General features: G+C 50.8%; 2 protein-coding genes and 1 gene segment (V, D, J or C); 2 read left to right on the top strand and 1 right to left on the bottom strand.

Annotated features, from left to right (window-relative positions):
* Positions 1–8,655: 8,655 nt before the first annotated feature.
* On the top strand, positions 8,656–14,909 carry LOC119714146 (feather keratin Cos2-3). Of its 2 annotated transcripts, none has more exons than XM_038168928.2 (2): positions 8,656–8,742; positions 14,138–14,909. In XM_038168928.2, exons 1-2 carry the CDS (start codon positions 8,671–8,673, stop codon positions 14,462–14,464), a joined length of 399 nt encoding a protein of 132 aa, XP_038024856.1. In that variant the 5' UTR covers positions 8,656–8,670; the 3' UTR covers positions 14,465–14,909. The 2 variants fall into 2 exon arrangements, with proteins under 2 accessions (XP_038024856.1, XP_038024855.1); XM_038168927.2 differs by lacking the exon at positions 8,656–8,742 and adding an exon at positions 13,664–13,762.
* LOC119714141 (T cell receptor alpha variable 1-2-like) lies at positions 14,636–26,949 on the bottom strand. The segment is given in 3 exon segments: positions 14,636–17,415; positions 26,153–26,311; positions 26,742–26,949. Coding segments are annotated over 3 exon segments (546 nt in total).
* On the top strand, positions 23,598–24,885 carry LOC101792065 (feather keratin Cos2-3). Its single transcript, XM_038168937.2, is given in 3 exon segments — positions 23,598–23,636; positions 23,639–23,746; positions 24,130–24,885. Coding segments are annotated over 3 exon segments (459 nt in total). The 5' UTR covers positions 23,598–23,612; the 3' UTR covers positions 24,457–24,885.
* Positions 26,950–27,399: the final 450 nt, after the last annotated feature.

Genomic DNA, 27,399 nt, shown 5'->3' on the forward strand with positions numbered 1-27,399 from the left:
ACATAGATTTTTATATCTACCTGGATCTCCAAAATCTCTATTAGGTCGAGATTTGTTAGAAAAATTAGAAGCAGAAATTGTCTTTGAAAAAGAGAAAATGGAATAAAGGATAGGAGAAGAACAACTAATAAATGTGTTGACCTTGACACTAATAGAAACTGACCCTAAAAGTGAAATACCCTTAGAGATCACAGATCAAGTATATCCAGGAGTTTGGGCCACGAAGTCCCTGGAAGAGCTAAAAATGTGACCCCAATAATTATTAAATTAAAGCCAGGAGAGAAACCCATTAAGGTTAAGCAATATCTTTTGAGGATAGAAGATAGGAAAGGAATTAAAGAGACAATTGATAAATTTCTACAGTATGGATTATTGATTGAATGCAAATCAGAATACAATACACCAATATTGCCAATTAAAAAGGCAGATGGAAAAAGCTATAGGCTAGTTCAGGATTTGAGGGCCATAAATAAAATCACTGAGGATATACATCCAGTAGTGGCAAACCCTTATACTTTGCTGACTAAATTAAAGAACAGTCAAGTCTGGTTTACCGTACTGGATTTAAAAGACGCCTTCTTCTGCCTAACCTTAGCCACAGAAAGCCAAAACCTATTTGCCTTTGAATGGGAAAACCTCAACGCAGGCAGAAAGATGCAGCTTACGTGGACGGTTCTAGCTCAAGGATTCAAGAATAGCCCCATTATTTTTGGAAACCAATTAGCAAGGGAACTCGAGACTTGTGTTATAAATGAAGTCTCACCTCAATCTGAATTTAGTAATATATATAAAAGAAATATTTATAAAAGGTATAAAAGGCAGTTAAACAGCACTGGGTGTGCGGGGAGTCTACTCTCCACCAACACGCACACATGAACATCAAACATTCTAAATATACAGAACATTGCTTTACATACTAAACCCGAGTACGCCTATTCATACGTACAATCAGATATGGTAACAAACAATCCTTTAAGTTCTATGACTTAACAGTCTCCATTTTCCATTCCTTTTCTTGACTACAAACAAGTCTCCATTTTCCATTCCTTTTGAACAATATGTCTCGCTTCAAGTTGTCAAGCAACTCGGTCTTTGGGCCTTATGTATCCCGTTCTTCCCGAATCGAAGAAAAGCACATCCATCTCCTTTTCAAGGCCCATGGGGCCTGGGTCAAAAGGCACGTCCAGGTCACCAGGGGGCGTAACAGCAAAAGCTTTCGATGGCTGTAGCAGCAGATGGCGTAGCAGTCGGATCAGTAAAGGAGCCCGCAGCTCCCTCACTGTCTGGCAAACCACACACGTCTGGCTGTGGTCCCACAGGGCTCTTTAAGGCCTCAGAGACTGCTCGCCAGGTGCCAAGCAATCCCACTGCAACCTTGTCATTTTTAGTTGCAGAGTCCCACACCTTGACCTCAGTTTGGTTCCATGTTTCAGGATCATAAACTGTCCGATTATTTACAGGTAGAATAAGCTGTAAGGTTACCAGGACAGTCTTTGTTTCTAAGGAGGTATGATTCCCCATAATGTGCAACTGTTTACCAGCGAGGGGCAGTTGTGTGCACAGGTCCGCTTCTCTCAGCTTGAGCTTCTTTCCAGCTCCGGTGTGCCCATTTCCAGCAACTTTCAGTACAAGCTTCTCTGAGCGGTTTGCTGAGTTTGGCTGAACCTATCTTCATGAGGCAATCAAAGTGCCTGTTCCCATCCTGGTCTCCATTCTGCCAGCCTGTTCCTCTTCACTTCTTTTTCCTGCTTCTTTATTGATGACATAACTTCATCACATCGCGTTGCCTTTTTTTTTCATCTTGAGGGCAGGCTCCCCTCTTATACCCTTCTCTCCACAGCAGTTCTTTTCAAAACAACTTTTCATTGGCCAAACAACTTTGAATGTAACAACAACAGCAAACACCCAGAAACTTCCATGCCTTAATGGCTGGAGAAAAAGAAAACCCAGACTGCATGGAGTCTCCTGAATCACCCTTCTTTGTTCCCTCTAAACTCTTTTATATTCCTGATAGCATCATCGTTAAGAGTCTAATGTTATCTCAACCACGGGGCTTTCCAACCCCCATGGCCACATTCCCACATCTCCCCCTTCTTTATTAATATCAACCATTTTCTTGACTCGAATTACCACTCCATATATAACACTTGGATACCTCTGGACACTGAAGGGGCTTTGTTACACTATGTAGATGATCTCTTAATAGCTACCGAGACTAAAGAGAGTTGTATTCACTGGACTATAAGTCTCCTTAATTTTCTGTGTTTAAATGGATATTGAGTCTCTCAACAGAAACCCCAGCTGGTTCAATAAAGCATGACCTATTTGGGATTTGAAAGTTCGGGAGGACAACGAGAACTAGGAACTGAACATAAGGAAGTCCTTTGCCAGACTCCAGAACCCCAAACGGTAAAGGAGCTATGAACCTTTTCAGGAATGACAGGTTGGTGTCGCCTTTGGATTTATAATTATGGACTAATGGTAAAGCCTCTATATGAATTGATAAAGAGTAATCAGTCAAAGTTAGTCTGGACTGGAGAAGCACAAAAAGCCTTTAAACAACTTAAACGAGAATTGATGCACGCTCCGACTTTGGGATTACCGGATCTCTCAAAACCCTTTTGGTTGTTCTCTCATGAGAGACAAGGGATAGCTTTGGGAGTACTAGCACAAAGAGTGGGTCCCTATAAACGAGCAGTAGCCTACTTCTCTAAACAATTAGATGAAGTAAGTAAAGGATGGCCCAGATGCTTTCGGGCTGTTGCAGCTGTTGTTATCAATATACAAGAAGCTCTGAAGTTTACAATGGGACAGAAAATGACAGTATTAGTCTCCCATATGGACTCAGCAGTTTTGGAACAAAAAAGAAACCATTGTCTTTCGCCACAAAGATTTTTAAAATATCAAGCAATATTAGTAGAACAAAATGGTGTGGAAATTGTGGTCACTAATGTCGTAAATCCAGCTTCTTTCCTTAGCGGAACTCTGGATGAATCCATAACCCATGATTGTATAGAAACAATGGAGACTGTGTATTCTAGTCGACCTGATCTTAAGGAAGAACCTTTAGAAGATGCTGATGAATCTTGGTATACTGATGGAAGCACCTTTGTGAAACAAGGACAATGTAAGGCAGGGTACGCCATTACAACCACTCAACAGGTAATCGAGTCCAAACCATTACCCCCTGGGACGTCCGCCCAGAAAGCAGAGATAATTTGTCTTACGTGAGCACTGGAACTAGCAGCAGGAAGGAAAATAAATATTTGGACAGATTCTAAATATGCATTTGGCGTGGTGCATGCTCATGGAGCAATTTGGAAAGAACGTGGATTGCTGACCACTCAAGGAAAACAGATAAAACATGCTGAAGAAATTTTAAAAATTGTAAGAGGCTGTAAAGCAACCAGAAAAGATAGCTATCATGCATTGTCGGGGACATCAAAAGGGGAATGCCTATTTTGAAATTGGAAATTGATTGGCAGATCAGGAGGCTAAGCGGGCAACTGAATAACTGAAGTGATGGCATTGTCTTTGATACCAGACAGTAAAATCCAAACTACATACATGAACCAAAGCCAAATTATGCAAAAGAAGACCTAAAATTAATTGAAGGTTTGAAAGGTAAAAGGAAACCAGATGGATGGGTATTTTTAAAAGATAACCACGTAATAATACCCTCTAATTTGACATGGCCCATAGTTCTTACGGAACACAATAAAACACATTGGGGAGCTGACACATTGCATAAGAGCCTGAGTCAGACATTAGTGGGACAAAATTTATATACAACAATAAAACAAGTAACTCAACAATGTAGCATTTGTTTATACAATAACCCCAATACCAAGAATAGAATAAAATTTGGAATAATTGGTAAAGGAAATTATCTGGGGCAACAGTGGCAAATTGATTTTTCAGAACTCCCTAGAAAAGGGGGGTATTGTTATTTACTGGTTCTGACTGACATGTTTTTAGGATGGTCCAAAGCCTTTCCCTGTCGAACAAACAAAGCAAGAGAAGTGGTTAAAGTCTTGTTAAATGAAATAATACCATGCTTTGGGATTTCAGTAGCAATGTCTTCTGATAAAGGTTCACATTTTTGTGCGCAAGTGGTACAACAGATAAGTAAGATTCTAAAGATAGATTGGCAACTACATACTCCTTATAGACCGCAGGCAAGTGGACAGATAGAAAAAATGAAACATTTAATTAAACAAAAAATAGCTGAAATCGGACAAGAAGCTAATTTGTCACAGCCTCAATCTCTCCCTTTAGCATTACTTAGAATCAGAGTTAAACCTAGAAAAAAAGAGAATTTGAGTCCCTTTGAAATCTTATATGGAAGGCCGTATCAATGTCTATTTAGTGGAGAGGATCTAACGCAGTTAGAACCAGAATATTTATATGCTTATACAACTGAACTTCAGAAACAATTAAATAAAGTACATAAATTTGTTTTAGGGACCAGGGCTAGAGGGTTGGATCAACCAATCCACCCCTTTAAGACCAGGGATTATGTATATATAGAGACTTTTTCAGGACAACCCTTAGAGGAAAAATGGAATGGACCGTATCAGGTGTTTCTGACAACTCATAGTGCTATCAAGATTAGAGAACAAGCCGCTTGGATCCACCATTCCCGAGTGAAGAAACCTCCAGAAGTCCCCTGGAAAGTAACGCCAGGTGACGGTGAAATGAAACTAAAGCTTAGTCAAACAAAATGAGGACATTATGGTCGGGAGTATTTGGTAATATAGTTGGCAGAAATTTTGTTGATAGAATTGTTTTGTTTCTATGGCTTATAGTTGTAATTGTGATTCAAGAAGGTGCCTCTATGATAATAGAGAATGGTGAGTGGCCTTGGACCGAAGCCATAACAACAGAGGATAAAAGCATTAATGGAAAGTTAGCAGTTATGGTCATCTGGCGAAAAAATGGTAACCATTTATTTACACCATCAGAATGGTGAAAATTAGGGGAAGAGTGAACACACCAAAGAACCATAGAGGAAGAAATTAAGTTAGCCACAGACAAAACTAAAACAACCCCTACAATCATCCTTATTGGCATTGGGAACTAGCCAATGGCAAGTTTCAAAGGTGTTACCGAGATGGGAAAAGGCTGAAGACCAAGACCACAAAATAATAATAGATGCACTTAGTATGGTTCAAGATAATGTATCTTTAGCTCTTAGTTGTATGCAAGCACAGTTATGGTTGCAGGCAACAGCTGGCTTGATCATTAGGAAAGGAAGTGAAGGCATGTTTCCGGCTGAAGTCCGAAAGACTGTTTGGGACAATGCCAATGATTTTGAGAAGAAGTTCCAGTCTTGGTGGACTCTGGTAAATTTTACCTATGATCCCATTGTTAACATGGCTACTGCCTTTGTGCTTACTATACGTAATGCCACAGTTTATGTTACCCACCCGATCACTGCACTAGGATTAAACCATGAGGAGACAGTGCTCTATCCTTTGGAGCATAGAACATGGGCACAGATGGAGAATGGGAAATGGCAGTCTGTAAATCTAAAATCATGTGTTAGCCGGGATCAAGGATTTATTTGTGAAAGCAATACAAATGATGCTCAGGATGTATGTTTTGACATGGAGCAAGGTGTTTGCCACTTTGAAATTCATCCAAATACTAGTCAAAAGACTGTGCTTGTATATATTGGTCAAGGCTGTGTGTGTTTAAGAACTGCTTGTGATTTTGTAGAAGTAGATAAGGAGAACATAACTCTCCGTAGCAAAAATCATTCTAACTTTTGTATTTGTAACTGTTAGAATCATCGGGTGTAATTTTCTATATTTGTCACCAGTGGTATCCCACCAGTTGATCAAGTCTAACAGCACAATGTATCATTGGTCCCAGCCAGCATGGGTTTGTGAAGGGTAGGTCCTGCCTAACTAACCTGATTTCCTTTTATGATAAGATCACCCGTATGGTGGACCAAGGGAAACCAGCTGATGTGATTTTTTTGGACTTCAGCAAGGCTTTTGACACGGTTTCCCATAGGATCCTACTGGACAAAATGTCCACCATACAGCTAAATAAAAACATCATACGATGGGTGAGCAATTGGTTAACGGGCAGAGCCCAAAGGGTTAGGGTAAATGGGGCTGCGTCAGGCTGGCGGGCGGTCACCAGTGGGGTCCCTCAAGGCTCCATTTTAGGGCCGGTACTTTTCAATATTTTTATAAACGATCTGGATGTAGGAATAGAAGGTATTTTGAGCAAGTTTGCTGATGACACCAAACTTGGAGGAGTTGTGGACTCGAATGAGGGTGGAAAGGCCTTGCAGAGGGATCTGGATAGGTTGGAGAGCTGGGCGATCACCAACCGCATGAAGTTCAATAAGAGCAAGTGCCGGGTCCTGCACCTGGGACGGGGAAACCCTGGCTGCACGTACAGACTGGGCGATGAGACGCTGGAGAGCAGCCTAGAAGAGAGGGATCTGGGGGTCGTGGTAGACAGCAAGTTGAATATGAGCCGGCAGTGTGCCCTGGCAGCCAGGAGGGCCAACCGTGTCCTGGGGTGCATCAAGCATGGCATTGCTAGTAGGTCAAGGGAGGTGATTGTCCTGCTCTACTCTGCGCTGGTGAGGCCTCACCTCGAGTAATGTGTGCAGTTCTGGGCACCACAATATAAAAAGGACATGAAACTGTTGGACAGTGTCCAGAGGAGGGCTACAAAGATGGTGAAAGGCCTGGAGGGGAAGACGTACGAGGAACGGCTGAGGGCACTGGGCCTGTTCAGCCTGGAGAAGAGGAGGCTGAGGGGAGACCTCATTGCAGTCTACAACTTCCTCGTAAGGGGGTGTCGAGAGGCAGGAGACCTTTTCTCCATTAACACCAGTGACAGGACCCGCGGGAACGGGGTTAAGCTGAGGCAGGGGAAGTTTAGGCTTGACATCAGGAGGGGGTTCTTCACGGCGAGGGTGGTTGCACACTGGAACAGGCTCCCCAGGGAAGTGGTCACTGCACTGAGCCTGACTGAATTTAAGAAGAGATTGGACTGTGCACTTAGTCACATGGTCTGAACTTGGGTAGACCTGTGCGGTGTCAAGAGTTGGACTTGATGATCCTTAAGGGTCCCTTCCAACTCAGGATATTCTATGATTCTATGATTCTATGATCCCCCATGCATCCAGAGCTGACAATAAAGGAAAAAGAGCTGTTTTCTTATGGATCCACTTATGGCCCTGCTTGGTACAGCCTTATCATGTCCAGAAGGAATCAACCATGCAGGCAAGAGAGATGAGCCAAAGGTGTGCTGGGGTAAACCCTTTGTCTTTCCTGGTGTCAGAGGAATGGAATCAGCCACAGCTGCAAGAGAATGCAACCAATTTAGCCCAGGTGAAGGTATGGCACTGCCAGGGCTAAGGTGTGGGGTAGACCACAGGAAAGAGACCCAGGCAGAGCTCTGACAAACATTTCTGCTTTGTTGGGATGGCCCATTGCCCTGGAAGGGCTTGGCCTATGTTGCAACCCAAAACATGACTGGTAGTTCCTGGAGACATAGGTTTCTTAATTGCTCTGCTGTTTATTGCCTACCTTAAATGCCCCAGGACACTGTTAGCAGTATATAATGCTTGGGTGAAGTTCTGGGTGCGTGTCATTGGCAAATGGACAAAACTGTGGTTGGGATACGCTTCTACGTTTGCACAAGGCAGCTTAGCTTGGATGAGACACACACTATGCTGAGCAAACACCTTTGCTCTAAAATAAGACGTGAGGCTGCCCCTTTGCCTTCAGGAGAAACAGCCAGAAATGGGCAGTATGGGCATCTGTCCCCTCTGCGATGCATTTCTGAGACAATGCTGGCCGGCCTTTATAGACAGGTTTGAGGAGATAGGCCTGTCTCCAGCACTGACTCCCAGAAGAACCTGGCAGTGTCCAGGAGTGGAAATCCCTGACTGACAGGCACCATCAGGAACCTCACAGCAGTCTGCTTCTCCTATACATCCCAAGGTCATCGATGGACAGCCACGCTGAGGCACTCCAAACATTGTTACCCTGAATTAAACCAAGGATGCAAACTGTCCTGATTCGGTCCTTGTTTGGGCATGAATTTGGGAGAAACTGAGGAACATTGTTGCAGAGTGAGGAAAAGGAGGGCTCAGGAGAAAGGGGCTGTGTTTCAGTGCCTCTTCCCTGCACACACCTCTGCCAGGCTGCTGCCATCTCCGTTCAGCTGCACCCAGGCTCCAGACCCTTTCAGCAGAACCGAAGTGCCTGGGAGGGGCCGGGCTGGCGGGGGAACCCCCGCGGCTGCGGGACGAGGTGGTCCTGGCGGGCGGAGCGGCAGCGCCCCCTGGGGGCTGTGCCCCTGCCTCGCCCCCGCCACACACGCCCGGCCCCGCCCGCCACGGTTCCTGCACGGCCGCAGCCCCGGCTCCTCTCCCCGTGGCTCTCAGGGCGCAGTAATACACCGCCGCGTCCCGAAGCCGGGGCTTGGTGAGCCACAGGGCGCTGGACCGGCGGTCTGCTGCCACCACGAGCCATCCCGGCAGGTCCGTCAGTTCTCTGGAACCACTGAAAGCGCTCATGAGGAATGCGGGTCCTTGGCCCGGGAGATGGCGGTACCAGTAGATGACCTCGGTGATTTGGATGTTCGGGTGTGAGCAGGTGATGTTGATGCCCGTGCTATCGGTGGTCTGTGCCCATGGCTCCTGCTGCACCTGGGCTCTGCACACAGCCACTGCCGAGAAAGAAAGCAGGAGAAAACTCAGAGAAGGTATTTGCTGCACCAAAAATGTCACGCTGGGCGTGAGGAGAGAAAACAGTTGACAGTTGATGCGAGCTTTTTCTCAGAAGAAAGCATACAAAGGCATTTCACTGGGACTGGTTATTAGGGGACCAAGTCGGAGCAGGGCTGTTTGGGAGGAGAGTCCGAGCCAGGAGGAGAAGGGAAGCAGGCAGCAATGAGTGGGGGTGTGCCGAAAGGAGAGGAGGGAGGCAGGGAGCAAGGCAAGGTGGGAGGCAACGGCCGGCTGAGCTCGCTGGAGGCAGGCGGGATGGCTGCAGAGGGAGGCCAGAGGGGAGCGAGGTCCGTAAGAAGCCGGCGGGCCAGAAGCGAGGGCAGCCCCGTCCCGTCCCGTCCCGTCCCGTCCCGTCCCGTCCCGTCCCCGGCGCCGGCAGCCCCGCGCACCCAGGAGCACCGCGGCCAGCGCCGCCAGCCCTGCGGCCCGGCCCTGCCGCATCCCGCCGCTCCGCCGCCCGCGCCGCGCTGCCCCCGCCAGCCCCGGCTCTGCTCCGCCCGCGGCGCCTCCTCCCCGCCGCCGCCGCCCGGCGCCGCCAGCTCCGCCCCGGGGCCGCTCGGGGGCTGGCCCGGGCTGCGAGTGCTGGGCGCCTGTGGGCGGGCAGGGCTTCGGCTGCTGCCCGCGGGGCTCTGCCCGTCCTGCAGCCCAGCCCGGGATAGGAGAGGCAGAGGGAGAGAGAGTGGGAGATGGAGCGGGAGCGAAAGGGCGAGGGAGCGGAGACAGCAGCTGCCCTTCTGCTACGGCATCTCCTTTGGGAGTGGGAAGGGGAGAGGAGGGCAGTGAACATGGTAGGAGATGAGGAGGCATAGAGGAGAGCAGAGAAGGAGCCTCAGCCCCGTGTACCCCACGCAAGTGATGTGACTGCCCACATTTGGTCTCCTCACTGCCTCCCTCAGTCAGGTTTGTATCCCTGTGTGTTGTTTCCAGCTTCCTGCTGTTCTTTCTCTCGGCCCCCCCCCAGGTGCTGAACGGCTGCTTCTAGGGTAGGAAACAAGGAGGGAGGAGCTGAAAGGTAAGAAAGAAAATGAGGGCTGCTGTGGAAGCAGTGATGGCAGCTTCCCCAAGACCTGCATTGCAGAAGAGAGTAGAGAAAACAGCATGGCCCTGAAAGCAGAGACAGCGAACACAGCAGGGGAAACAAAGAAACAACCTCCCTCTGTTTCTCAGGTTTTGAATGGCTTCCTTCACCTTCTCGATCTTTAGGCTGTAGGTGGGTGCATGGAGCAGGGGCATCACAGCCCTGGAGAAGATGGACACCACTTTGTTGTGGGAGAAGTTGGCAACGGGGTGGGTGTAGAGGAGGGAACGTAGCCCTCGGCATGATACAAGTGCAGGGAAGTGAGAGTGAGCAGACAGTGTCTTGTGTCTCCTCACATGTCTACATTCAGAGGGAGACCAGGAGCACCCTGCAGGAGCTCAAGGAGCACAGGAAAACTGGTGGTGCTGTTGTATTCAAGAAGCACAGCAGTCCAGAAGCTCTCTGCAGAAGGCAGCTGCATGACTGACAGCGAGTCCCAGAAGAAGCTGTGATTGTGTAGGGTCAGAGCAGGGCAAACGAAGGGTGAGCGCCGCTTGTGCCAAGGAGGGGAGCAGGAGCTCAGCCCACAGGCCTCCCACCAGACTGCAGTTCTGCGGTGGGTGGCAGCTTGATCATAGGCCAAGAGTGAGAAGAGGACATCCCAGTTTAGGCCCGCTAGTGGAGGAAGAGGAGCCAGACCACACAGCTGGAAAAGTAAATTGTCCATAAAGAGGCATCCTGACCAAGACATGGCACATGTCAGTGAATGAGAGGTTTCCAAAGACAAACGACACAAGAGGATGCAAGGGCGTGTTGGGCACCACCATCACGAGTGTATTCCCAGTCTGGATCAAGAGGTAGATATCCGAGTCCAGAATGAAGAGCAGCAGCTCTCAGCTCTCAGACAAACCCAGCAGCAACAAAAGAAACCTCTCTCTAGACTTTCCCCTCACTCCTGTGGGAAGGAGATAGAGTTGCTGCTCAGGATTCATTGCCTTCCACCACTCGATATCTTCTGGAGGTAAAACACAGGAGGGCCTCAGCAAGCCAGGATGTTCCTTCAGAGGCAGTAGAAAGTAAAATCAGAACCCTGAAGTTCAGGAGAGCAGCATTTGCTTTCTTCACTGTGTGCACAACTATCTTTGTGTGTGCCCAAATATACTTCAGTGTGCATCCAGGAGTTTCTGTGAGTGCACCCATGAATTCATGCATCTTTTGACATGAGCAGCAGTGTGCATGAGTGCTGTTCCCACCGCCCGCTTTTGATGTCATGAATGATATCGGTATGTGATCAAGGGTGACCGTGGGAATTAACAGAAACAGCGATCCGTCAACAGCATCCCTCCAAGGCTGATATGTGGTGACTGTGCATGTTGCCCCATGCTTCCTGAGCAGTCCTAATGAGAGGTCAACCGAGAAACCCTCCAGAGGATCACAGGCTGCACCTCCAGCACGCACGTAGTCCAACCCTGTTTTCAGAGTGGGTCTCATCAGATCAGGTTGCTAAGGATCAAGTCCAGGCAAAGTGTGAATTCTTCCAAGGATGGAGCTCCAGTAGCATCTCTTTGGCAATATGCTCCAGTACTTGATCACCTTCAAAGTAAATATTTCTTCCGTGTATCTAACCAAAACTACCCATTTCTCAACTTGCACGCATTAGCCCTAGAATAAGTATGCTTCATCTCCAGAGTCCTGCTCTGTTTCTTTTTCATACTCTTGTGAAGTGGGAGTAGACAATGCAAAAGTCTGTTTGGCTTTTTGTATGGCACCCCCAGGGTTTGTCCTTCCTCCCACAGCACAGCAACACAAGGATCCATGTTCCTCTGGTTCAGTGCCACTTCTGCCCAAGGTTTCAGACCCTGCATGACTCAGCACCAGGCCCATGAGTCACAGATGTATGTGTGGCATTGGTTTCCCCATGGGGGACCTCTGTCCCACCCCACGCACCACTGACAAGGCACCAGCAGCAGATCCACGCAGGGCTGGGCCTGCTCGAAGAGGGCAGGATTTCTCAGCCTTTCTCCTTGTCCATAAAGCCAACACCATCCTTTTGAACTCTCTAGCCATGTGGAGTGCATATGTGTCCTGGCCTGGAGCGGCAGGGAGGGGTGACTGCCACCATGCTCTTTCACTCTGAATCCTGTGGTACAGAATTAAAGAAAGGATCCAAACTGTTGTGGGCCAATCCTTGTTGGGGACTGAAATTGGCAATGAACTTCCTCGGTTCGTGAGGCAGTGGTATACAGATACAGAAGGACACATTTCAGCATGTGTGCTGTGGGCACTTCTGGGCTATTTTTGTTTTGTGATTGTTCAGCTGTTCTCAGGTTCCTTCTTCCTCTCTTCTTGCCAACTAAACTCCACAACACAGCTCTCTCACACCCCCTGCTGAAAGCAAGATGTGCGCACAGAATGTGATTTAAGCTAAAGGGCTTACAAGTGTAGATAGGTATAATATAATTAAATGAAAAAGAAAGAAAAATTATAAAACTAAAGAGTGAAGGGTATTTGGAAACAAATTGAGAGAAAATTATACTCCACTTCCCATCAGCAAGTGATGTTCGTCGAAGTCTTTGGAAGCACTGACTCAGTATGCCCACCCCTGGTTTTCATTCCCCTTTCACATCTTTACTGCTGAGTGTGACATCATCCAGTACGGAACATCCCTTTGGTTGGTTTAGGTCAGCGGCCCTGGTGATGTCCGCTCCCAACCTCGTGCCCACCCCCCACCTCCTGCCTTTTGGGGCTTGGAGAGAGTCTTGATGCTGTGTCACCACTGCTCCACTATAGCCCCAATGTTGGTGTGATGGCAATGCTGTTCTTGCTCCAAGTGCAGAGCACAGCACTCTAGGGACTGCTGTGGGGAATGCTGAGTCTGTCCCAGGCAGCCCCAGTACAGGCAAGTACCCACAAGGGAGGAACATGTGCATGAACGTGACACAGTGTGCAGCAAAGATTCTGGACAGCATTTGGTCCAAGTACATAGTTTGACGTGGTAGAGAGGGGAGGTGGACTGGGAGCCTTGCAGAAGGAACCGGAGCCAGGGCTCTTGACAAGATAATGAAAGCTTTCTTGGGCCTTGCACTTAATGCCTGAGAATTCCATTTGTTAGGCTGAGTAGCAGTGGTAAGGAAAGTGCTGGAGTGCCCCGACTGATCACTGGTGGGTGTCATGACAGAAATAAGCTTGCATCATGTAAGGAGAAGGTGGATGATTTTATTTATTTTTTAAAACAATAAATGAAAGGCATCAAGTTATGGGAGTGAAAAAAGAATTCCCTATGGGCAAGATCTGCATTGTGTGTCTCGGGAAAAGACACAAAGTGTCTCTGTCCAATGCTGGTAGAAGGCAGGATCACCTGCAGATGTAAGGTTTCCTTTCTGTGTACATTCATCTTGTTATTCCTTCTAACTAAATCAGACACTGTCCTGTTGGGCCTTTCTTTTGTGATCCAGAAAGGGCCCTGCACAACCTCTCCCCCTTTACAGACATCCCTGGGTCAGAGCAGGAGAAGGCAAAACAGGCCAGTAGGTTTTCCCTGAGGGCAGTGTCAGCAGGGTTAGGGTCACAGGCAGGAGCTGGGTCACCTGTAATCAAAAGAGCCCCAGAGAGTCCCTAGGGAGTCACCCTGACTGAAAACATTTGCCTTTACTGGACTCTTCCAGCACTTGAGCAGTCTTCTGCCCACACTGAAATGTGTTTCCGGGAAATACTTGGGCCTCCCTACCTGCCACTCAGGAGTTGCCTTCTTTGGGGAAAGGGCATAAAGCAGGAAATGAAAAGCAGCATCACAGGAAGGCAACACACATCCTGTATTATTAGCAGGGATGTTTTGCATTCAAGAGCAGCTTGTCAGAAAATAGTCCCTGCTTCAAGGGATGCCTCTGGACATGGGGCAGCTAAGGCCCACTATAAAAGCCAGCCCAGCTCCGTGCTCTCTCATCCACTTCTCTGGCCTTCTTCTTGTTGGGAACCAGGTGAGTGTGAAGCCCCTTCTTGTCCCCCTCATTCTCCCACAGGAGGACTCAGTTCCTTGGACCTTTCAGCTGCTATCAGCTGCGTGTCCTGCCAAATCTTGGGACTGCTGGTTGTGGGAGAGTCAAGAGGTAGAAGGTTTGTCATGGAGGAAGATTGGGCCTTTGGTGTGATGGCTCCTGTGCTGGAGCCTAGGGTGTATCCTGGCTGTGGTGGCTCTTTTTGGGCCCTGTCAGGATGCAGCCAAGAAGCCCTTGCACATCCCTGCACAGCCTCCAGCTCACAGTACTGCCTGTGCCTTGGATCTGTTAGGGTGTGGTGGCAGGCTGCTCCTCGTGCATCTCCATGTTGAGCTTCCTATCTGCCCTCTCTCCCAGGTGAACCTCCTGCCCCCAGACATGTCCTGCTACGACCAGTGCCGGCCATGCCAGCCCTGTGGCCCAACGCCGCTGGCCAGTAGCTGCAACGAGCCCTGCGTCAGGCAGTGCCAGAACTCCACCATTGTCATTGAGCCCTCTCCCGTGGTGGTGACCCTGCCTGGCCCCATCCTCAGCTCCTTCCCGCAGAACACCGTTGTGGGATCCTCCACCTCTGCTGCCGTTGGCAGCATCCTCAGCTGTGACGGCGTCCCCATCAACTCCGGGTGCTGTGACCTCTCCTGCATTACCAGCCGCTACTGTGGCAGCAGGTGCCGCCCCTGCTAAAGATGCCAGACAGTGCCCCAGACCAGGACCCCAGGAACTCAGAACATGCTGCTGGACAAAAATGGATGGAAGAAGAGACCTCATGTTGTTGTTCTGAGAGGACCTGACCATCTCTGTCTTGTCCTGTAAAGACAGACAGGAAGGGGCCAGCCCGGAGTCTATGACAACATGGCCAATGTCTACCTAACCTGTTTTCCACACGCTCTTTTTCTTTCCTTGCTTTCTTGCCCTCTGCTTTGCATGAGGCCCTCAGAAACCAGCCTGGAGAGACCTGCTAGCTCCTCTCCCCATGTGAGCCAGGTAGATTGATTCCCTGTTGCAAGTCTGCCATTGGAAAAGCTGAACAGATTTTTGTCTGCTCCTGCTGTGCTATGATCTCAGGGCCTCCTCTTGGAGTCACGTCCTTTTCCCCCTGAGCCTTGATAAACATTTGCAGCAACCCTGAGTGTGTCCCTGTGTGGTCTTTTCATCTGGATACTGATGGCCAAGGGAGAAAACCATTCCTTAGTGGGAATAGGCTGGGGGCACTCCCTCATTCCTCTAGGCTCTGGAGGGTGTGACATACTGCAGCAATTCATCTTTCAGGCACTGAATCTTGAAGGTGAGGAAGACATCCATAGTTCCTCCACAGCCAATAGCCACCAGTCCTTGACTTTTGACATCTCTGCCTAGACAAATTATGATGAAATTGGAGGCCCTGGCTCATGGGGAAGAGTGTTTGTCTTGATTTGGGTGGAGCTGTGCTGGGGATGGAGGCTCAGACAAAGATGATCCCAAAGGATTGCATAAAATGGGAATGGATAATTGTCTAGGGGATAGCCCTCTTTCTCTCCATGCAGCACCACTGCTCCCCACACCCAGGCGAGGGCGTTCCCACATCTGCACACCTCGGGGCCCTGTGGTGTGGGGGTGATTTAGTTTCACACAGGCTGTACATGCTGCCAGTGCCTTGTGTCCAGGAAGGAGGATGAGGCTATTGCTCCATGGTGTGAGGATGGGGGGACCTCTCTCCAGGCCAGGTTCTCTGGGAGGCAGTGCTGGCTCAGGTGGTGGTGCAAGGGCAACAAGCATCAGAACCAAGCCCACCAAATTCCAGGATAACCATGGCTCCCAGCTCTGGCCTGAGCCCTAGCCCAGGGTCTCTGCATAAGCTCAGGCCTAGCATAGCCCTGCCCCAGCTCTGCTGCATGTGTGCCTGTGCCTGGCCTTGCCTAATTTTGTCTTGTCTTGGTAAAAAGACATTGTCCACATAGCATCTCATTGCCTCTGAAAACCACAGAATAACAGAACGCTAGGTATCCTATAACAGACAAACAAAGGTCATCAAGTCCATCTCTAACTTCATGCAGGATTACCTGCAAATGAAACCACATGTCCTCAAGTGTTGTCCGAATGCTTCTTGAACCCCAGCAGGCTTGTTGCTGTGATCACTTCCATGGGGAGCCTTTTCCAGTGCCCAAACTCACTTGCCATGCACTGCTTAGTAAAGTATATATATTGACAGATATGTACTTAGAGAATGGGAACCGTGATGGGGTGGGAGGCATAAGCAGGAAATGCCTTGTGGTGAGTGAAAAACAAGGGAACAGGGAAAGTGTGTGGATACAGTCAAGGATCTTGCTCAGCATTATAGCCCCACAGGCCAGGCTCAGAAGAGGCCCAGCACCAGAGCAGAAACAGGCAATGGTGTTCCTGGTACCCCCTCTGCACCCATGCTCTGAAGGAGAGCAGGAAGCAGAGTTTCTTTCTCATGACTGAGGTATAATGCAATGCCTCGTGTGTGGCAATCAGAGAGCAACATTGTGAAAATGAGAAACTCAGTGATACCCTGGAGAAGGGGAAAAAATATATATGCCAGGCAGCTGGAAACACAAATGGTTCACCTGATGACATGGAAAGTCTCCAGTGTTTGGGGAGCAATGGTGGTGGAGTACAAGTTCTCCAAGAAGGTGAGCGTGCTGAGTAAAAAGTGAATTGGGGTATTCAGCGGGTGGTGGTCACTCCCCACAGTGACAAACGGAGGCCATTCCCCATCGCCTTCAGAGATGAGGAGAAGATAATGACAAAGAGGATGATGTGCCAGCCACAATGGTCTGTTAAGCTCAGAAGAAGGTATTCAGTCCCAAAGGTCCTGTTCTTTGGTCCAGGCTTTGGACATGAACTGGCTGAAGGTCTGGAGATAACCTGGTGGCTGGGGTGCAAATGCACTTTATTGACTGACTCATTGAAGAGAGGGAAGAACCCTGCAAATCTCTGTCAGAGTTACTTCTAGGGGTCTCTGGGCTGGGCTGGACAGGGCTTGAAGCAAGCAGCTTTATCATGGGCTGGCAGGAATTTACTCAACCTGGGGCTGAGGGGCTGAGAGCAATCCCCCAGGGGAGTTCTGTTTCCCAGCAGGCTCTGTCCTATTCCGGCAGCCTGCGAAGGGAGGAAAGGACCATGTGGTCCATGTCACCCAGTCAGGATCAGCAATCTCCACACAGCCACATACACCAGCCTGTCTGGGAAAGAGGATCTGGCTGGCAGGTCATGGAGTGAACATGTGAAACAGTGCTGCAAGGGGAGAGCTGAGGGCCCCATCACAGACCTATGCCTTGCACAGATACATCCTTTCCCTCACCGGTGTTGTTGCACAGCCAGGGCAGCTTCCTGCACCAGGGTGTCACTCACAGCACAGAGGTACAAGGCGCTGTCAGAAAGCTTGACTTCCTTCAGACGCAGAACACTGGATTTCTCCTCAGTGTTCAGCTCCGTGGTGAAACGGTCCCTCTGCTTGGTGCCTGCTCCTGCTTGATAAGAAATCAGTTGAGGGGCTTGTCCCTTCTTCTGCTCGTACCAGAGCAAGCCATAAAATCTGGAGGTTTCATATGTGCAATTGGTCTGGAAGGTGTTTCCCTGCTTCACGGAGACTTGTCCTTCTTCCTGGGTGACGGACACCTGCCCCGTGGTTTCTGGAAGAAAGAGAAGTTCAGTAGCTCTAAAAGGAAGCCTTGAGGCATCCAAACAGGAGTGAATTCAGACCTATGGGAGATAAGTCTCCCTGTCCTTTACTGGGCTGAAATGTCACAAGGCTGGAGCAGTGCAAGGTGGTCTGGGGGCAGAGCTCCCTGGCCAGAGCAGACCCTGAGGAGAGCTGTGCTGTGTGCCTGCTCCTCCTGCCTGCTGTCCTTCTGCCCAGAGGACCAGGGCACGGCCTGTCACGCCTGGCTTTGTGTGCTGGGACCAGTACCCTCCAGCAGGTTGAGGGGCCCACGCAGCTATGGAGAAAAGGTTCAACCTGCTTCCTCGATCCTGTCATCTCAGGGGCCTCCAAGTCCCATCAGTACAAACAAAGCTGAGGTGAGTGGTGGCAGGAGGGAGCCCTGGCTGTGCTGATGAGCAGGGAGGGAATGATTTTGGAGGCCATGGCAGGAACACATCAGGCAGAAGACAGAGTGGACACCCTGGTAATGAGTCCACTTGGACACAGTCTGGCTTATTCTATAGGAAAGGAAAAATGAGGGGCTGCAGAGACATTTCCCTGTGATTCAAGATTTGTTCCCCACATAAATGTGGTAAGGCTGACGAGGGCTTCCTGGGGAAAGAAGATTTATGTCTTGATTAAAAGCCAGCACTTACCCAGCAGTTGCCCCAGAAAGGCAGTGAGGATGAGATACCCACGCTGCATGCTGAGACCGACCCTCCTGTTTGCTGTGGGAGAGAGAGTCAGAAAAGCACCTCCCAGCCCCAAGAGAACAGAGCTGCCGGATGTGACACCTGGGGAGATTCAGTGACAAGATATATTCTGGTCTGACTGTGCCCAGAATGCTCCCTGGGGCTTCTCTCTCCTTCAGCAGGAGCAACCATTGAGGATTGTCACAGTCAGGGGTCCTGGAAGCTGTGGAGGCCACATCATGTGCAGGGGCTGCTCTCATCTCCTCTCCCAGTGGGATCCTCACCTCCTCAGCTCCAACTGCCTTTTCTTCCCCACCAAACTTGTGCACCTTCACCTCAGCTCCTTTGGGATGTTCCTATTTCCTCTGGGAGCAGAAGACACTTTGATTTCTCTCCCACATCCCCAGAAAGAAGGAAGGAACCATGCTATGCAGCAGCTAAGGAGCTCTGGCCGTGTGCTGTCTGGTGGGATAACGTAGCATTTGCAAGAGGAACCTGTCTCCAGTGGGGTGTGGGATGCCACAAGCCCAGAGGGGACAAGGACCAGCTGTTCCATAGGGTAAAGGGTGGGGAGTCAGCAGAGAAATAGGTGTGGGTTCAGTGGGTCACGTGCACTCACAATGATGGGCCACATGGGGCACCCACCCAGGGCCACATCCCTGGGAGTTTCTGCTTCCCTGATGCTCGGTCCCCCTCTATCACCACCCCTAACACCTTGTCTGGCTTTTCTGTACCTGGCTAGTTGCGTTGTCTTCCCCCATACCTCCCTCAGCACACCTCAAATGTGGAATTCTCAGACACCCAAAGGAATGACTCTCTAAGCCCTGCAGACCCCTACTGTTCCTTTCATACCCACCAGGCAGTGTTAACTTTCTCCTGAGAGAGGGAGTTAGAAGAATCTTTTCAAGTAGAGATACAGCACTGACAGCATTAAACTAGGATGCTACGTAGTGTCTTTACTAACTATGCTGCATTGTGCAAATTAACTAAAGCAAGAAGCCTTGGGCCCCTTACCAAGGTCAGTCTCTTAATAAGAGTGTAAGCGTATCTTAAGAAACTGGCAAAACTGGTCTTGTGGATGGACAAGAGCCAAGGAGCAACTGAGTCTGTGCAAAGACAAGAGGTCAACTAGTGGTGACGAGGACGAGTAATCAACCTTCATCCCCATGACCTCCAATGACCACCACCAGGACACGCTGTGCAAGTGCAGATGGGAGGATTTAATGGAAATGATTCTTTGGATCTAATTTTAATATGAAGCGGGGACAGGTTATGAATATGTATAGGCGTATTGTGAAACTTCATGTATATGTAACTCTTTACTGCATATAACCAAGGCAAGTTGTCACGTCAGGTGCGCATGACTTTGGTGGGACTATCCCCCATACTGCCCTGAATAAACATACCTACTTTACAATCTTATTGATTCTGGAGTCCGTTTTCCGCAAGTCACTCCCTCTCTCCAATAAATTTACCGTATGAAGCAGTTAATCCACTTCACTGCCTGTGGTGTCCCGAAACAGAAGGAGATTTTTTGTGGAGAAGTTTGGGATCTGCATGGCAGTTCACCTGAGCAGCCACAGAGCTCTTCTGTGCTGTACAGAGCTGTGCTGTCCATATCTTTTGGCATGTGGCAGTGAGCATGTGGTGAGTCTGTAGGAGTGAATCAACGTGTTGTTTGATGAATAGAGTTGTCCATTTCTAAGAAAAAGCACAACAAATCCCAGAAAATCTCCAGATAACTTGCCAGTGAATCTCAGCAGGAGCAGGACCTGCAGCATGTGCCTTGCCCTGACAAGTGGTCTGTCTTATGTTCTTTGGTGAGCTCCACCACAACCACTCTCAGTCCCCCTCATCAGAAGAGGGTGAGAAGAAAGAAATTTGATATAAGGGAAAAGTAAGAGAGAAAAATAAGCAAGGGCCGCACAGAAGCACAGAGAGAAAAGAAAATTATTCTCTACTTCCCCTCAAAGTGATGCTTGGCCATCTCCTGGCAAGCAGGGCCTTAATACTCAGAGCAGTTGTTTGGGAGGACAGATGTCTTCATAATGAGAGCTCCCCCATTTCCTACCCCTTTCCCACCTTTTATTACTGAGTGTGACATCACATGGTATGGTATATCCCTTTGGTTGGTATGGGTCCGCCACCCTGGTGATGTCGTATCCCTACCTCTTGCCCACCTCCTGCTTCCTGGCTTTGGGGGGCTTTGAGGAAGTCCTGATGCTGTGCCCTCTGCTCAGCAGTCAGCACCTCTGCTCACACAGACAATAGTGATTCCTGCACCAAGGACAGACCTTCAAGAGTGCTGGCTAGTGCAGCAAACTCCTCAGTGACTCAGTCCTTTGGCAAGATGCAAGGTTCCACAAGGTGTCACTAGAGTGAGTGTCAAGCACAGATATTTGTTGTATTGCCAGGACTTCATCTCAGCACCAGAGGTCCTGGATTTGGGCTTAGGAAGAAACCTGTACAACAAGTTCTTAAAAAGAGACCACTAAAGAGAATGGAGGAAACCCAGTGTGGCTGTTCTGAGGCTCCCTCGGGCCCATGCTGTTTAACTCCAGGCCCTGCAAGGGGACTTCCAAGCACCGGCAGCGACCCCACGCGGCCCGACTGTGGCTGTGCCCCCGCCTCGCCCACGCCCCACCTGCCCGGCCCCACGCCCTGCGGGGCACCCCCTGATGCCTCCAGCTGCACAGGCCGTTGGCTGCCTTTGCTGCAAGGGCGCGCTGCTGGCTCGTGTGTGGCTGGGTGCCTCCTGCACCCAAAAGCCTTTCCTGAGGGTCTGCTTCCTTGGCAGCCAGCCCCCATCCTGAATTACTCTGGGGGCTCTTCCTACCCAAGAGGAAAATCCTTTTCTTTGCTCCTTTGCACCAAAATGAGGTTCTGGTCAGCCCCTTCCTCCAGCCAGCCTGTGTTCTCCACAGCACATTTGTGACCTACGCAGTCACCACCTGTGTGCCCTGGTTGGGGACCATGCACAAACTGACAAAGGGTGCCTTCCTTCCGACTACTTGTGGCCTTAATGAAAGCATTCTGCAGGACTGGATGTCTCTGGCATTGTCAGCTGCTACTCGGGCAGAAGGTGCCCTCCATGTCAAAGGTGCTGGGCAGGGCGTGTGGGAAGGGCTCCCAGGAACTATGAACACTGTGCTTGATGGGCAGCCATAGTGAACCACTCCAAATGCTGAGCATTCATCTGGTGCAAGGAGGGGATCAGTTTACTCTTGGCACTGTGTGATCCCTTTGCTGTGATATCCCACATGCATAGGAGTGACAGCTGCCCCTTTGCCTTCAGGAGAACCAGCCTGACATGGGCTGGATGGGAATCTGTCCCCTCTGCTATGCAGTTCTAGAACAATGCTGGCAGGCCTTTATAGACGGGTGTGAGGAGATGGCCCTGGCGCCAGCACTGACTCCCAGGAGGACCTAGCAGTGGCCAGGGGGTGGAAATCCATGACTGATAGGCACCATCAGGAGCCTCACAGCAGTCTGCTTCTCCTATACCAAGGATCCAAACTGATACGGTCCTTGTTGAGGCCTGAATTCTGCAGGAACAGAGGGTGATTGTTGCAGCGTGAGGAAAAGGAGGGCTCAGGAGAAAGGAGCTGTGTTTCAGTGCCTCTTCCCTGCACACATCTCTGCCAGGCTGGTGCCGTCTCCATTCAGCTGCTCTCAGGCTCCTTCTGAGCCCGGGAACCTGCTTCTCTGCAGAACTCATGCACAGAGCAGGGGAGAGTGCTGCCAAGTGCACATACCCTTGTGATAAAGGGGAAACAAGGACACACGCACGTGCTCATCTATACCTGCATGGAGTCCTGCACAAATATGTGCATGCACGTGCATTCACACAATGTCAGCTGCACAGTGGCTGTCACAAGACAAGAGCAGATGTGTGAACACAAGCAACCAGGCACTCAGGTGAGTGCACAAGGTGAGCCTACAAAGAGAGGTGCTATTCTAGATATTGTTCTCACAGCAACTGGGGCTGGTGGGACTGTGAAACTCAAGGGTAGCCAGGGCTGCAGTGACAGTGAAATGGTGGAATTGAGGATCCTGAGCACAGCAAGGAGGAAGCACAACAGACTTGCTGCCCTGGACTTCTGGAGAGCAGACTTTGTCCTGCTCAGGCACCTATCTTCTTGGTAGTGTACCATGATATAAAGCCCTGAAGGGGAGATGGTCCCAAGGAGGCTGGTTAATATTCAAGGATCACCTCCTCCATGCTCTGGAGCGATGCATCCCAACATAGAGGGAGTCAAGCAAAATACCAGGATACCTGCGTGGATGAACATGGAGCAATTGGCTGAACTCAAGCATGACAGAAAAGGCCATAGAGGGTGGGAGCATAGACAGGTAATCTGGAAAGAATACAGAGACATAGTCTGATGGGGCAAGTTAGGAATCATGTTAAGAGAGCTTAATGGAAGACAGAATTGAATTGGAAGACAGAAATGAAGCCCCATATACTCCTCTTCCGAAGAAAAAGGGATCTTGCAATAATAGACATCTCATCTGATGGTGGTTTAGTGCTGTGCTGGGACTTGTAGCTCCTTGCCACAGAAGAGAGGTGAAGAGAGAAGTTCTGTGTAGAGAGAGGCTGGCACATGCTACTGAGGCAGCCTTTTGGATTATGCACTACCTGATTGTCTCATTGCATCAGGCAGCTCTTTGAATGGCCTTGTCAGGACAAAGCGGTGAAGACTATGAGCCTCCTCATGCAACCTGGAAAGAATACAGAGAAATTGTCTGAAGAGCAAGTTAGGAGAGCTGAATTGAAGAGAATATTTAGCCAAGGAAAGAAGCTTTGTTTCCATGCTTGGCTGCCTAGACAGAAGCATGACCAAAAGGTGGAGGGAGGTGATTCACGGCCTCTGCTCCACTTCAGTGAGACCCTGCCTGGAGTGCTGTGCTCAGCCTTGGGCCCCTCAGCATAGGAAAGATATAGACCTGTTAGGATGGGTCCAGAAGAGAGCCATGAAGATAATCAGAGGACTGGAATATGTCAGGGGATAATGGTTTAAAACTAAAAGCGAGACAATTTAGATGAGATATTAGGAAGAAATTCTTTACTAACGTGGATGAGGTCAAAAGCCAGTAGAACAAATCACACACCTAGGGAGGCAACAAGGGACCATCAGAGTGAGTTGACGAGGAAAGGAAGGGAAGGATATGGCATGTCCTCATTCACAGACACGGTTTGGAATCCAACTGAAGCTCATGGGAGCTTCTTCTTCAGAATGGAACTTCAAACAACCCCAATAGAGTGACCAAGACAGACATCATCTGACTGCCTGGGACCTGTCCAGCACTTCCGGTGAGTCTTCTGCCCTCACTGATGCATTCCTGCCCTAGAAATCCTTGGACATTCCATCCCAGCACTCTAAAGAAACTGTCACTGGGGAACATCCATGGCCTAAATCTGAAAATGAAAAGGCAGCAGTGCAGGACACCAGCGCACAGCCCATATCATTTATTGGGATGGTTTGCATTCAAGATGAGCTTGTCAGAAAATTGTTACCTCTGCCAAGGGTGCCTCTGGGCCTGCAGCAGTGAAGTAACCGTATAAAAGGCAGCCCAGCTCCCTGCTCTCTTATCCAATTCTCTCGCCTCATTCTCCTTGGGAACCAGGTGAGTCTGAAGCCCTCTCTCCTCTTGTAAAACGGAAGGGATCTTGCATCAATAGACATCTCATCTGGTGGTGGTTCAGTGCAATGCTGGGCCTTGGAGTTCCTTCCCATGGGAGAGGGGGGGAGAGATGTTCTGTGTAGAGAGAGGCTGGGACATGGTGCTGAGGCACTTTTTGGATTATGTGCATGACTGTTGCATTGTATCAGGCTGCTCTTTGAAAGGCCCTTTCAGGACAAAGCGATGAGACCGTGAGCCTCAAGACCATGAGATTCCTGGCACAGCCTCCACATCCACCCTCACCAGTTGCCCATGCAACTGGTGGGATAACCGGGCTGCTCCTCACCTACCCATGTGCTCTGCTTCCTCTCTACCATCTTTCCCAGGTGCATCTCCAGCCCCAAAACATGTCCTGCTATGACCAGTGCCTGCCATGCCGGCCCTGTGGCCCAACCCCACTGGCCAGCAGCTGCAACGAGCCCTGCGTCAGGCAGTGCCAGAACTCCACCGTCGTCATTGAGCCCTCTCCCGTGGTGGTGACCCTGCCCGGCCCCATCCTCAGCTCCTTCCCGCAGAACACCGTTGTGGGATCCTCCACCTCCGCTGCTGTTGGCAGCATCCTCAGCTGTGACGGAGTCCCCATCACCTCCGGCTGCTGTGACCTCTCTGGCATTTCCAGCCGCTACTGTGGCAGAAGGTGCCTGCCCTGCTAAAACGACTGCCCATGGCCCTGTTTTTTTTCTCCAAGGAAGTATTGGAGAAAACTTGCTGGACAAAGGAGGAATCTTCAGGCTATTGCTTTCAGAATGACTGACCTTCCTCACCTCCTCTGGCAAACATTGGCAGAAGCCAGATCAGGGGCTATCCCAAGTTTTCTGAAAACATGGCCCATGTCTCTCCTTCCATCCCTCCACCTACCTCCTTCTCTCCCTTTTCTTTGTGTTCTCCTGCTCCCTTGGGCTGTGGGGATTCTCAGAGATAGCCCTTCCACTGCAGGAACAGCAGACACTTGCCTGCATGAACTCCACCATAGGCAAGGGACACTGCCTCTGTGTTGGCCCTGGTGATCCCTGCACTGAGGGGCCTCTGCTCAGAGTGACCTTCTTTTCCTCTCTACACTCATTAAAGATTTCTGCATCCCAGCCTTGTTTGTACATGTTTCTCCCCTCCACATATGCCCTCCTGAGCTGTCCAGGGAGAATGTAGCATTGGGGGAAAGGCCAGTGAAGTAGTGGGGCATCCATGGAGAAAAAAGATTTTACATAGCTAAAGGTGGCTGATCAAAGTGGACATGGAGGAGCTGAGATTGGGTCTGAAGGAAGAAGAGCAGTTTGTTGGAAGTGTAGTTAACGTGTTGCTTGTATTCACTGAAGAAGAGCTTCTGCAAAAGTGGCTTCTGGTATGGAAGACAAGCCCTCAGGGATCGTGAGGCAAAGAAGCAAAAGATTACAGTCAGTGGCTCCTTGAGGTCTATTTGGTTATCTGTTGGCAGGAACCTGACACAGGCTGGAAGGCTTGGCATGGACAGCATCAGTCTGCAGGGCTTGCAGGGTTCTTCCTTCAGGGGTCCCTGAGAGCTGAAGCCTTTGGGTTTCCCAAGAGGGCTTTGGGGCCAGACTCACTGGAGCAGGCAAGTGCAGGCAAAGCAAGTAAGGAACAGGGGAGGTGGGAGACTCAACTATATCAAGGAAAGAGCTTTGCAAGCATGTATCTGCAGTACATGGGTCAGCAAGGCTGGCTGTTGGGTTTGAGGACTTTCTCCAGCAAGGGAAGTACAGAGGGGAGAAGGGGAAAGTGGAAGAAGAGGGATCTCTGCATGTCTGGGAGCACCCTGAAAAGGAACTGTGAGCCCTGTGCCGAACTTCCACACCTGTTGATTTACAGGCCTCTCTCTCTGCAATGTGTTAGTGACTTGAAAGAAGCAGTGGGAGCAGAACTATGTGGAGGTCTCTCTGGTGCTACACACAGCTCATGCAGTCAGGTATGCCCCTCCAACAACGCTGGGTGTGCCATACTGCCCCCTCACACCTAGCTGGGTGTGACCCACATCAGACCCCCAGCGACCTACCAGGAAGAACTAATGGGCCTCAGCAGGATCGGTCCGGGCCAGGGCTGGACTGGCGGGGGAATCTCCGCGGGTGTAGCACAAGACCGCCCCGGCCGGCAGAGCAGCAGCGCCCCCTGGGGGCTGTGCCCCTGCCTCGCCCCCGCCACACACGCCCGGCCCCGCCCGCCACGGTTCCTGCACGGCCGCAGCCCCGGCTCCTCTCCCCGTGGCTCTCAGGGCGCAGTAATACACCGCCGCGTCCCGAAGACGGGGATCGGTGAGCCACAGGGCGCTGGACCGGCGGTCTGCTGCCACCACGAGCCGCCCCGGCAGGTCCCTCAGTGCATTGGAGCCTTTAGTACCGAACACTAGGAATGTAGGTCCTTGGCCCGGGAGATGGCGGTACCAGTGGATGTAGTCACCAGTCTGCATGTTGGGGTGTGAGCAGGTGATGTTGATGCCGGTGCCCTCCCTGGTCTCTGCCCACGGCTCCTGCTGCACCTGGGCTCTGCACACAGCCACTGCCAAGAACAAAACGAAGGAGAAAACTCAGCAAATGGCTTTGCTGCACCGAAAATGTTATGCAGGGGGAAAGGGAAGAAAATGGCTGACGGCTGATGGGAGCATTCCCTCAATAGAAAGCACACAAAGGCATTTCACTGGGAATGGTATTAGGGGACTAAGTCGGAGCAGGACTGTTTGGGAGGAGAGTCCGAGCCAGGAGAAGAAGGGAAGCAGGCAGCAATGAGTGGGGGTGTGCCGAAAGGAGAGGAGGGAGGCAGGGAGCAAGGCAAGGTGGGAGGCAACGGCCGGCTGAGCTCGCTGGAGGCAGGCGGGATGGCTGCAGAGGGAGGCCAGAGGGGAGCGAGGTCCGTAAGAAGCCGGCGGGCCAGAAGCGAGGGCAGCCCCGTCCCGTCCCGTCCCGTCCCCGGCGCCGGCAGCCCCGCGCACCCAGGAGCACCGCGGCCAGCGCCGCCAGCCCTGCGGCCCGGCCCTGCCGCATCCCGCCGCTCCGCCGCCCGCGCCGCGCTGCCCCCGCCAGCCCCGGCTCTGCTCCGCCCGCGGCGCCTCCTCCCCGCCGCCGCCGCCCGGCGCCGCCAGCTCCGCCCCGGGGCCGCTCGGGGGCTGGCCCGGGCTGCGAGTGCTGGGCGCCTGTGGGCGGGCAGGGCTTCGGCTGCTGCCCGCGGGGCTCTGCCCGTCCTGCAGCCCAGCCCGGGACGCGGAGGCGTGGAGGCGTGCGGGGAAAGGCTGAGGCAGCTCCTTCGGCACGGGAGAGGAGAGGGGAGAGGAGAGGAAGTGGGAGTAGTACAGAGATGTAGCGGAGTATAGGGTGAGGAGAAGATGGAGAGGGCAGAGGAGGCGAAGAGAGGGTGGTGAGAAAGCAGCTGCCCGTCTGCAGCGTCCCCAGCAGGAGGGGCACGCAGAGGGTAGGGGGCCGGCCTGATCAGGGCAACGTGGCACTGCTAAGCGACTGTCACCCATCTGTGGCTGCAGTCCCAGCATCAGCGCAAAGGTGCATGGTGCTGAAACTAGCAACCTGAGCCCTGGGGCCCCACCAGCTTGCGTCGCGGGGAGAAAGTCTCTGTCCAGGCTGAGGTCTGTGGCTGCC

The sequence above is a fragment of the Anas platyrhynchos genome, chromosome 28, assembly GCF_047663525.1.
Source record: "Anas platyrhynchos isolate ZD024472 breed Pekin duck chromosome 28, IASCAAS_PekinDuck_T2T, whole genome shotgun sequence".
NCBI classification, from domain to species: Eukaryota; Metazoa; Chordata; class Aves; order Anseriformes; family Anatidae; genus Anas; species Anas platyrhynchos.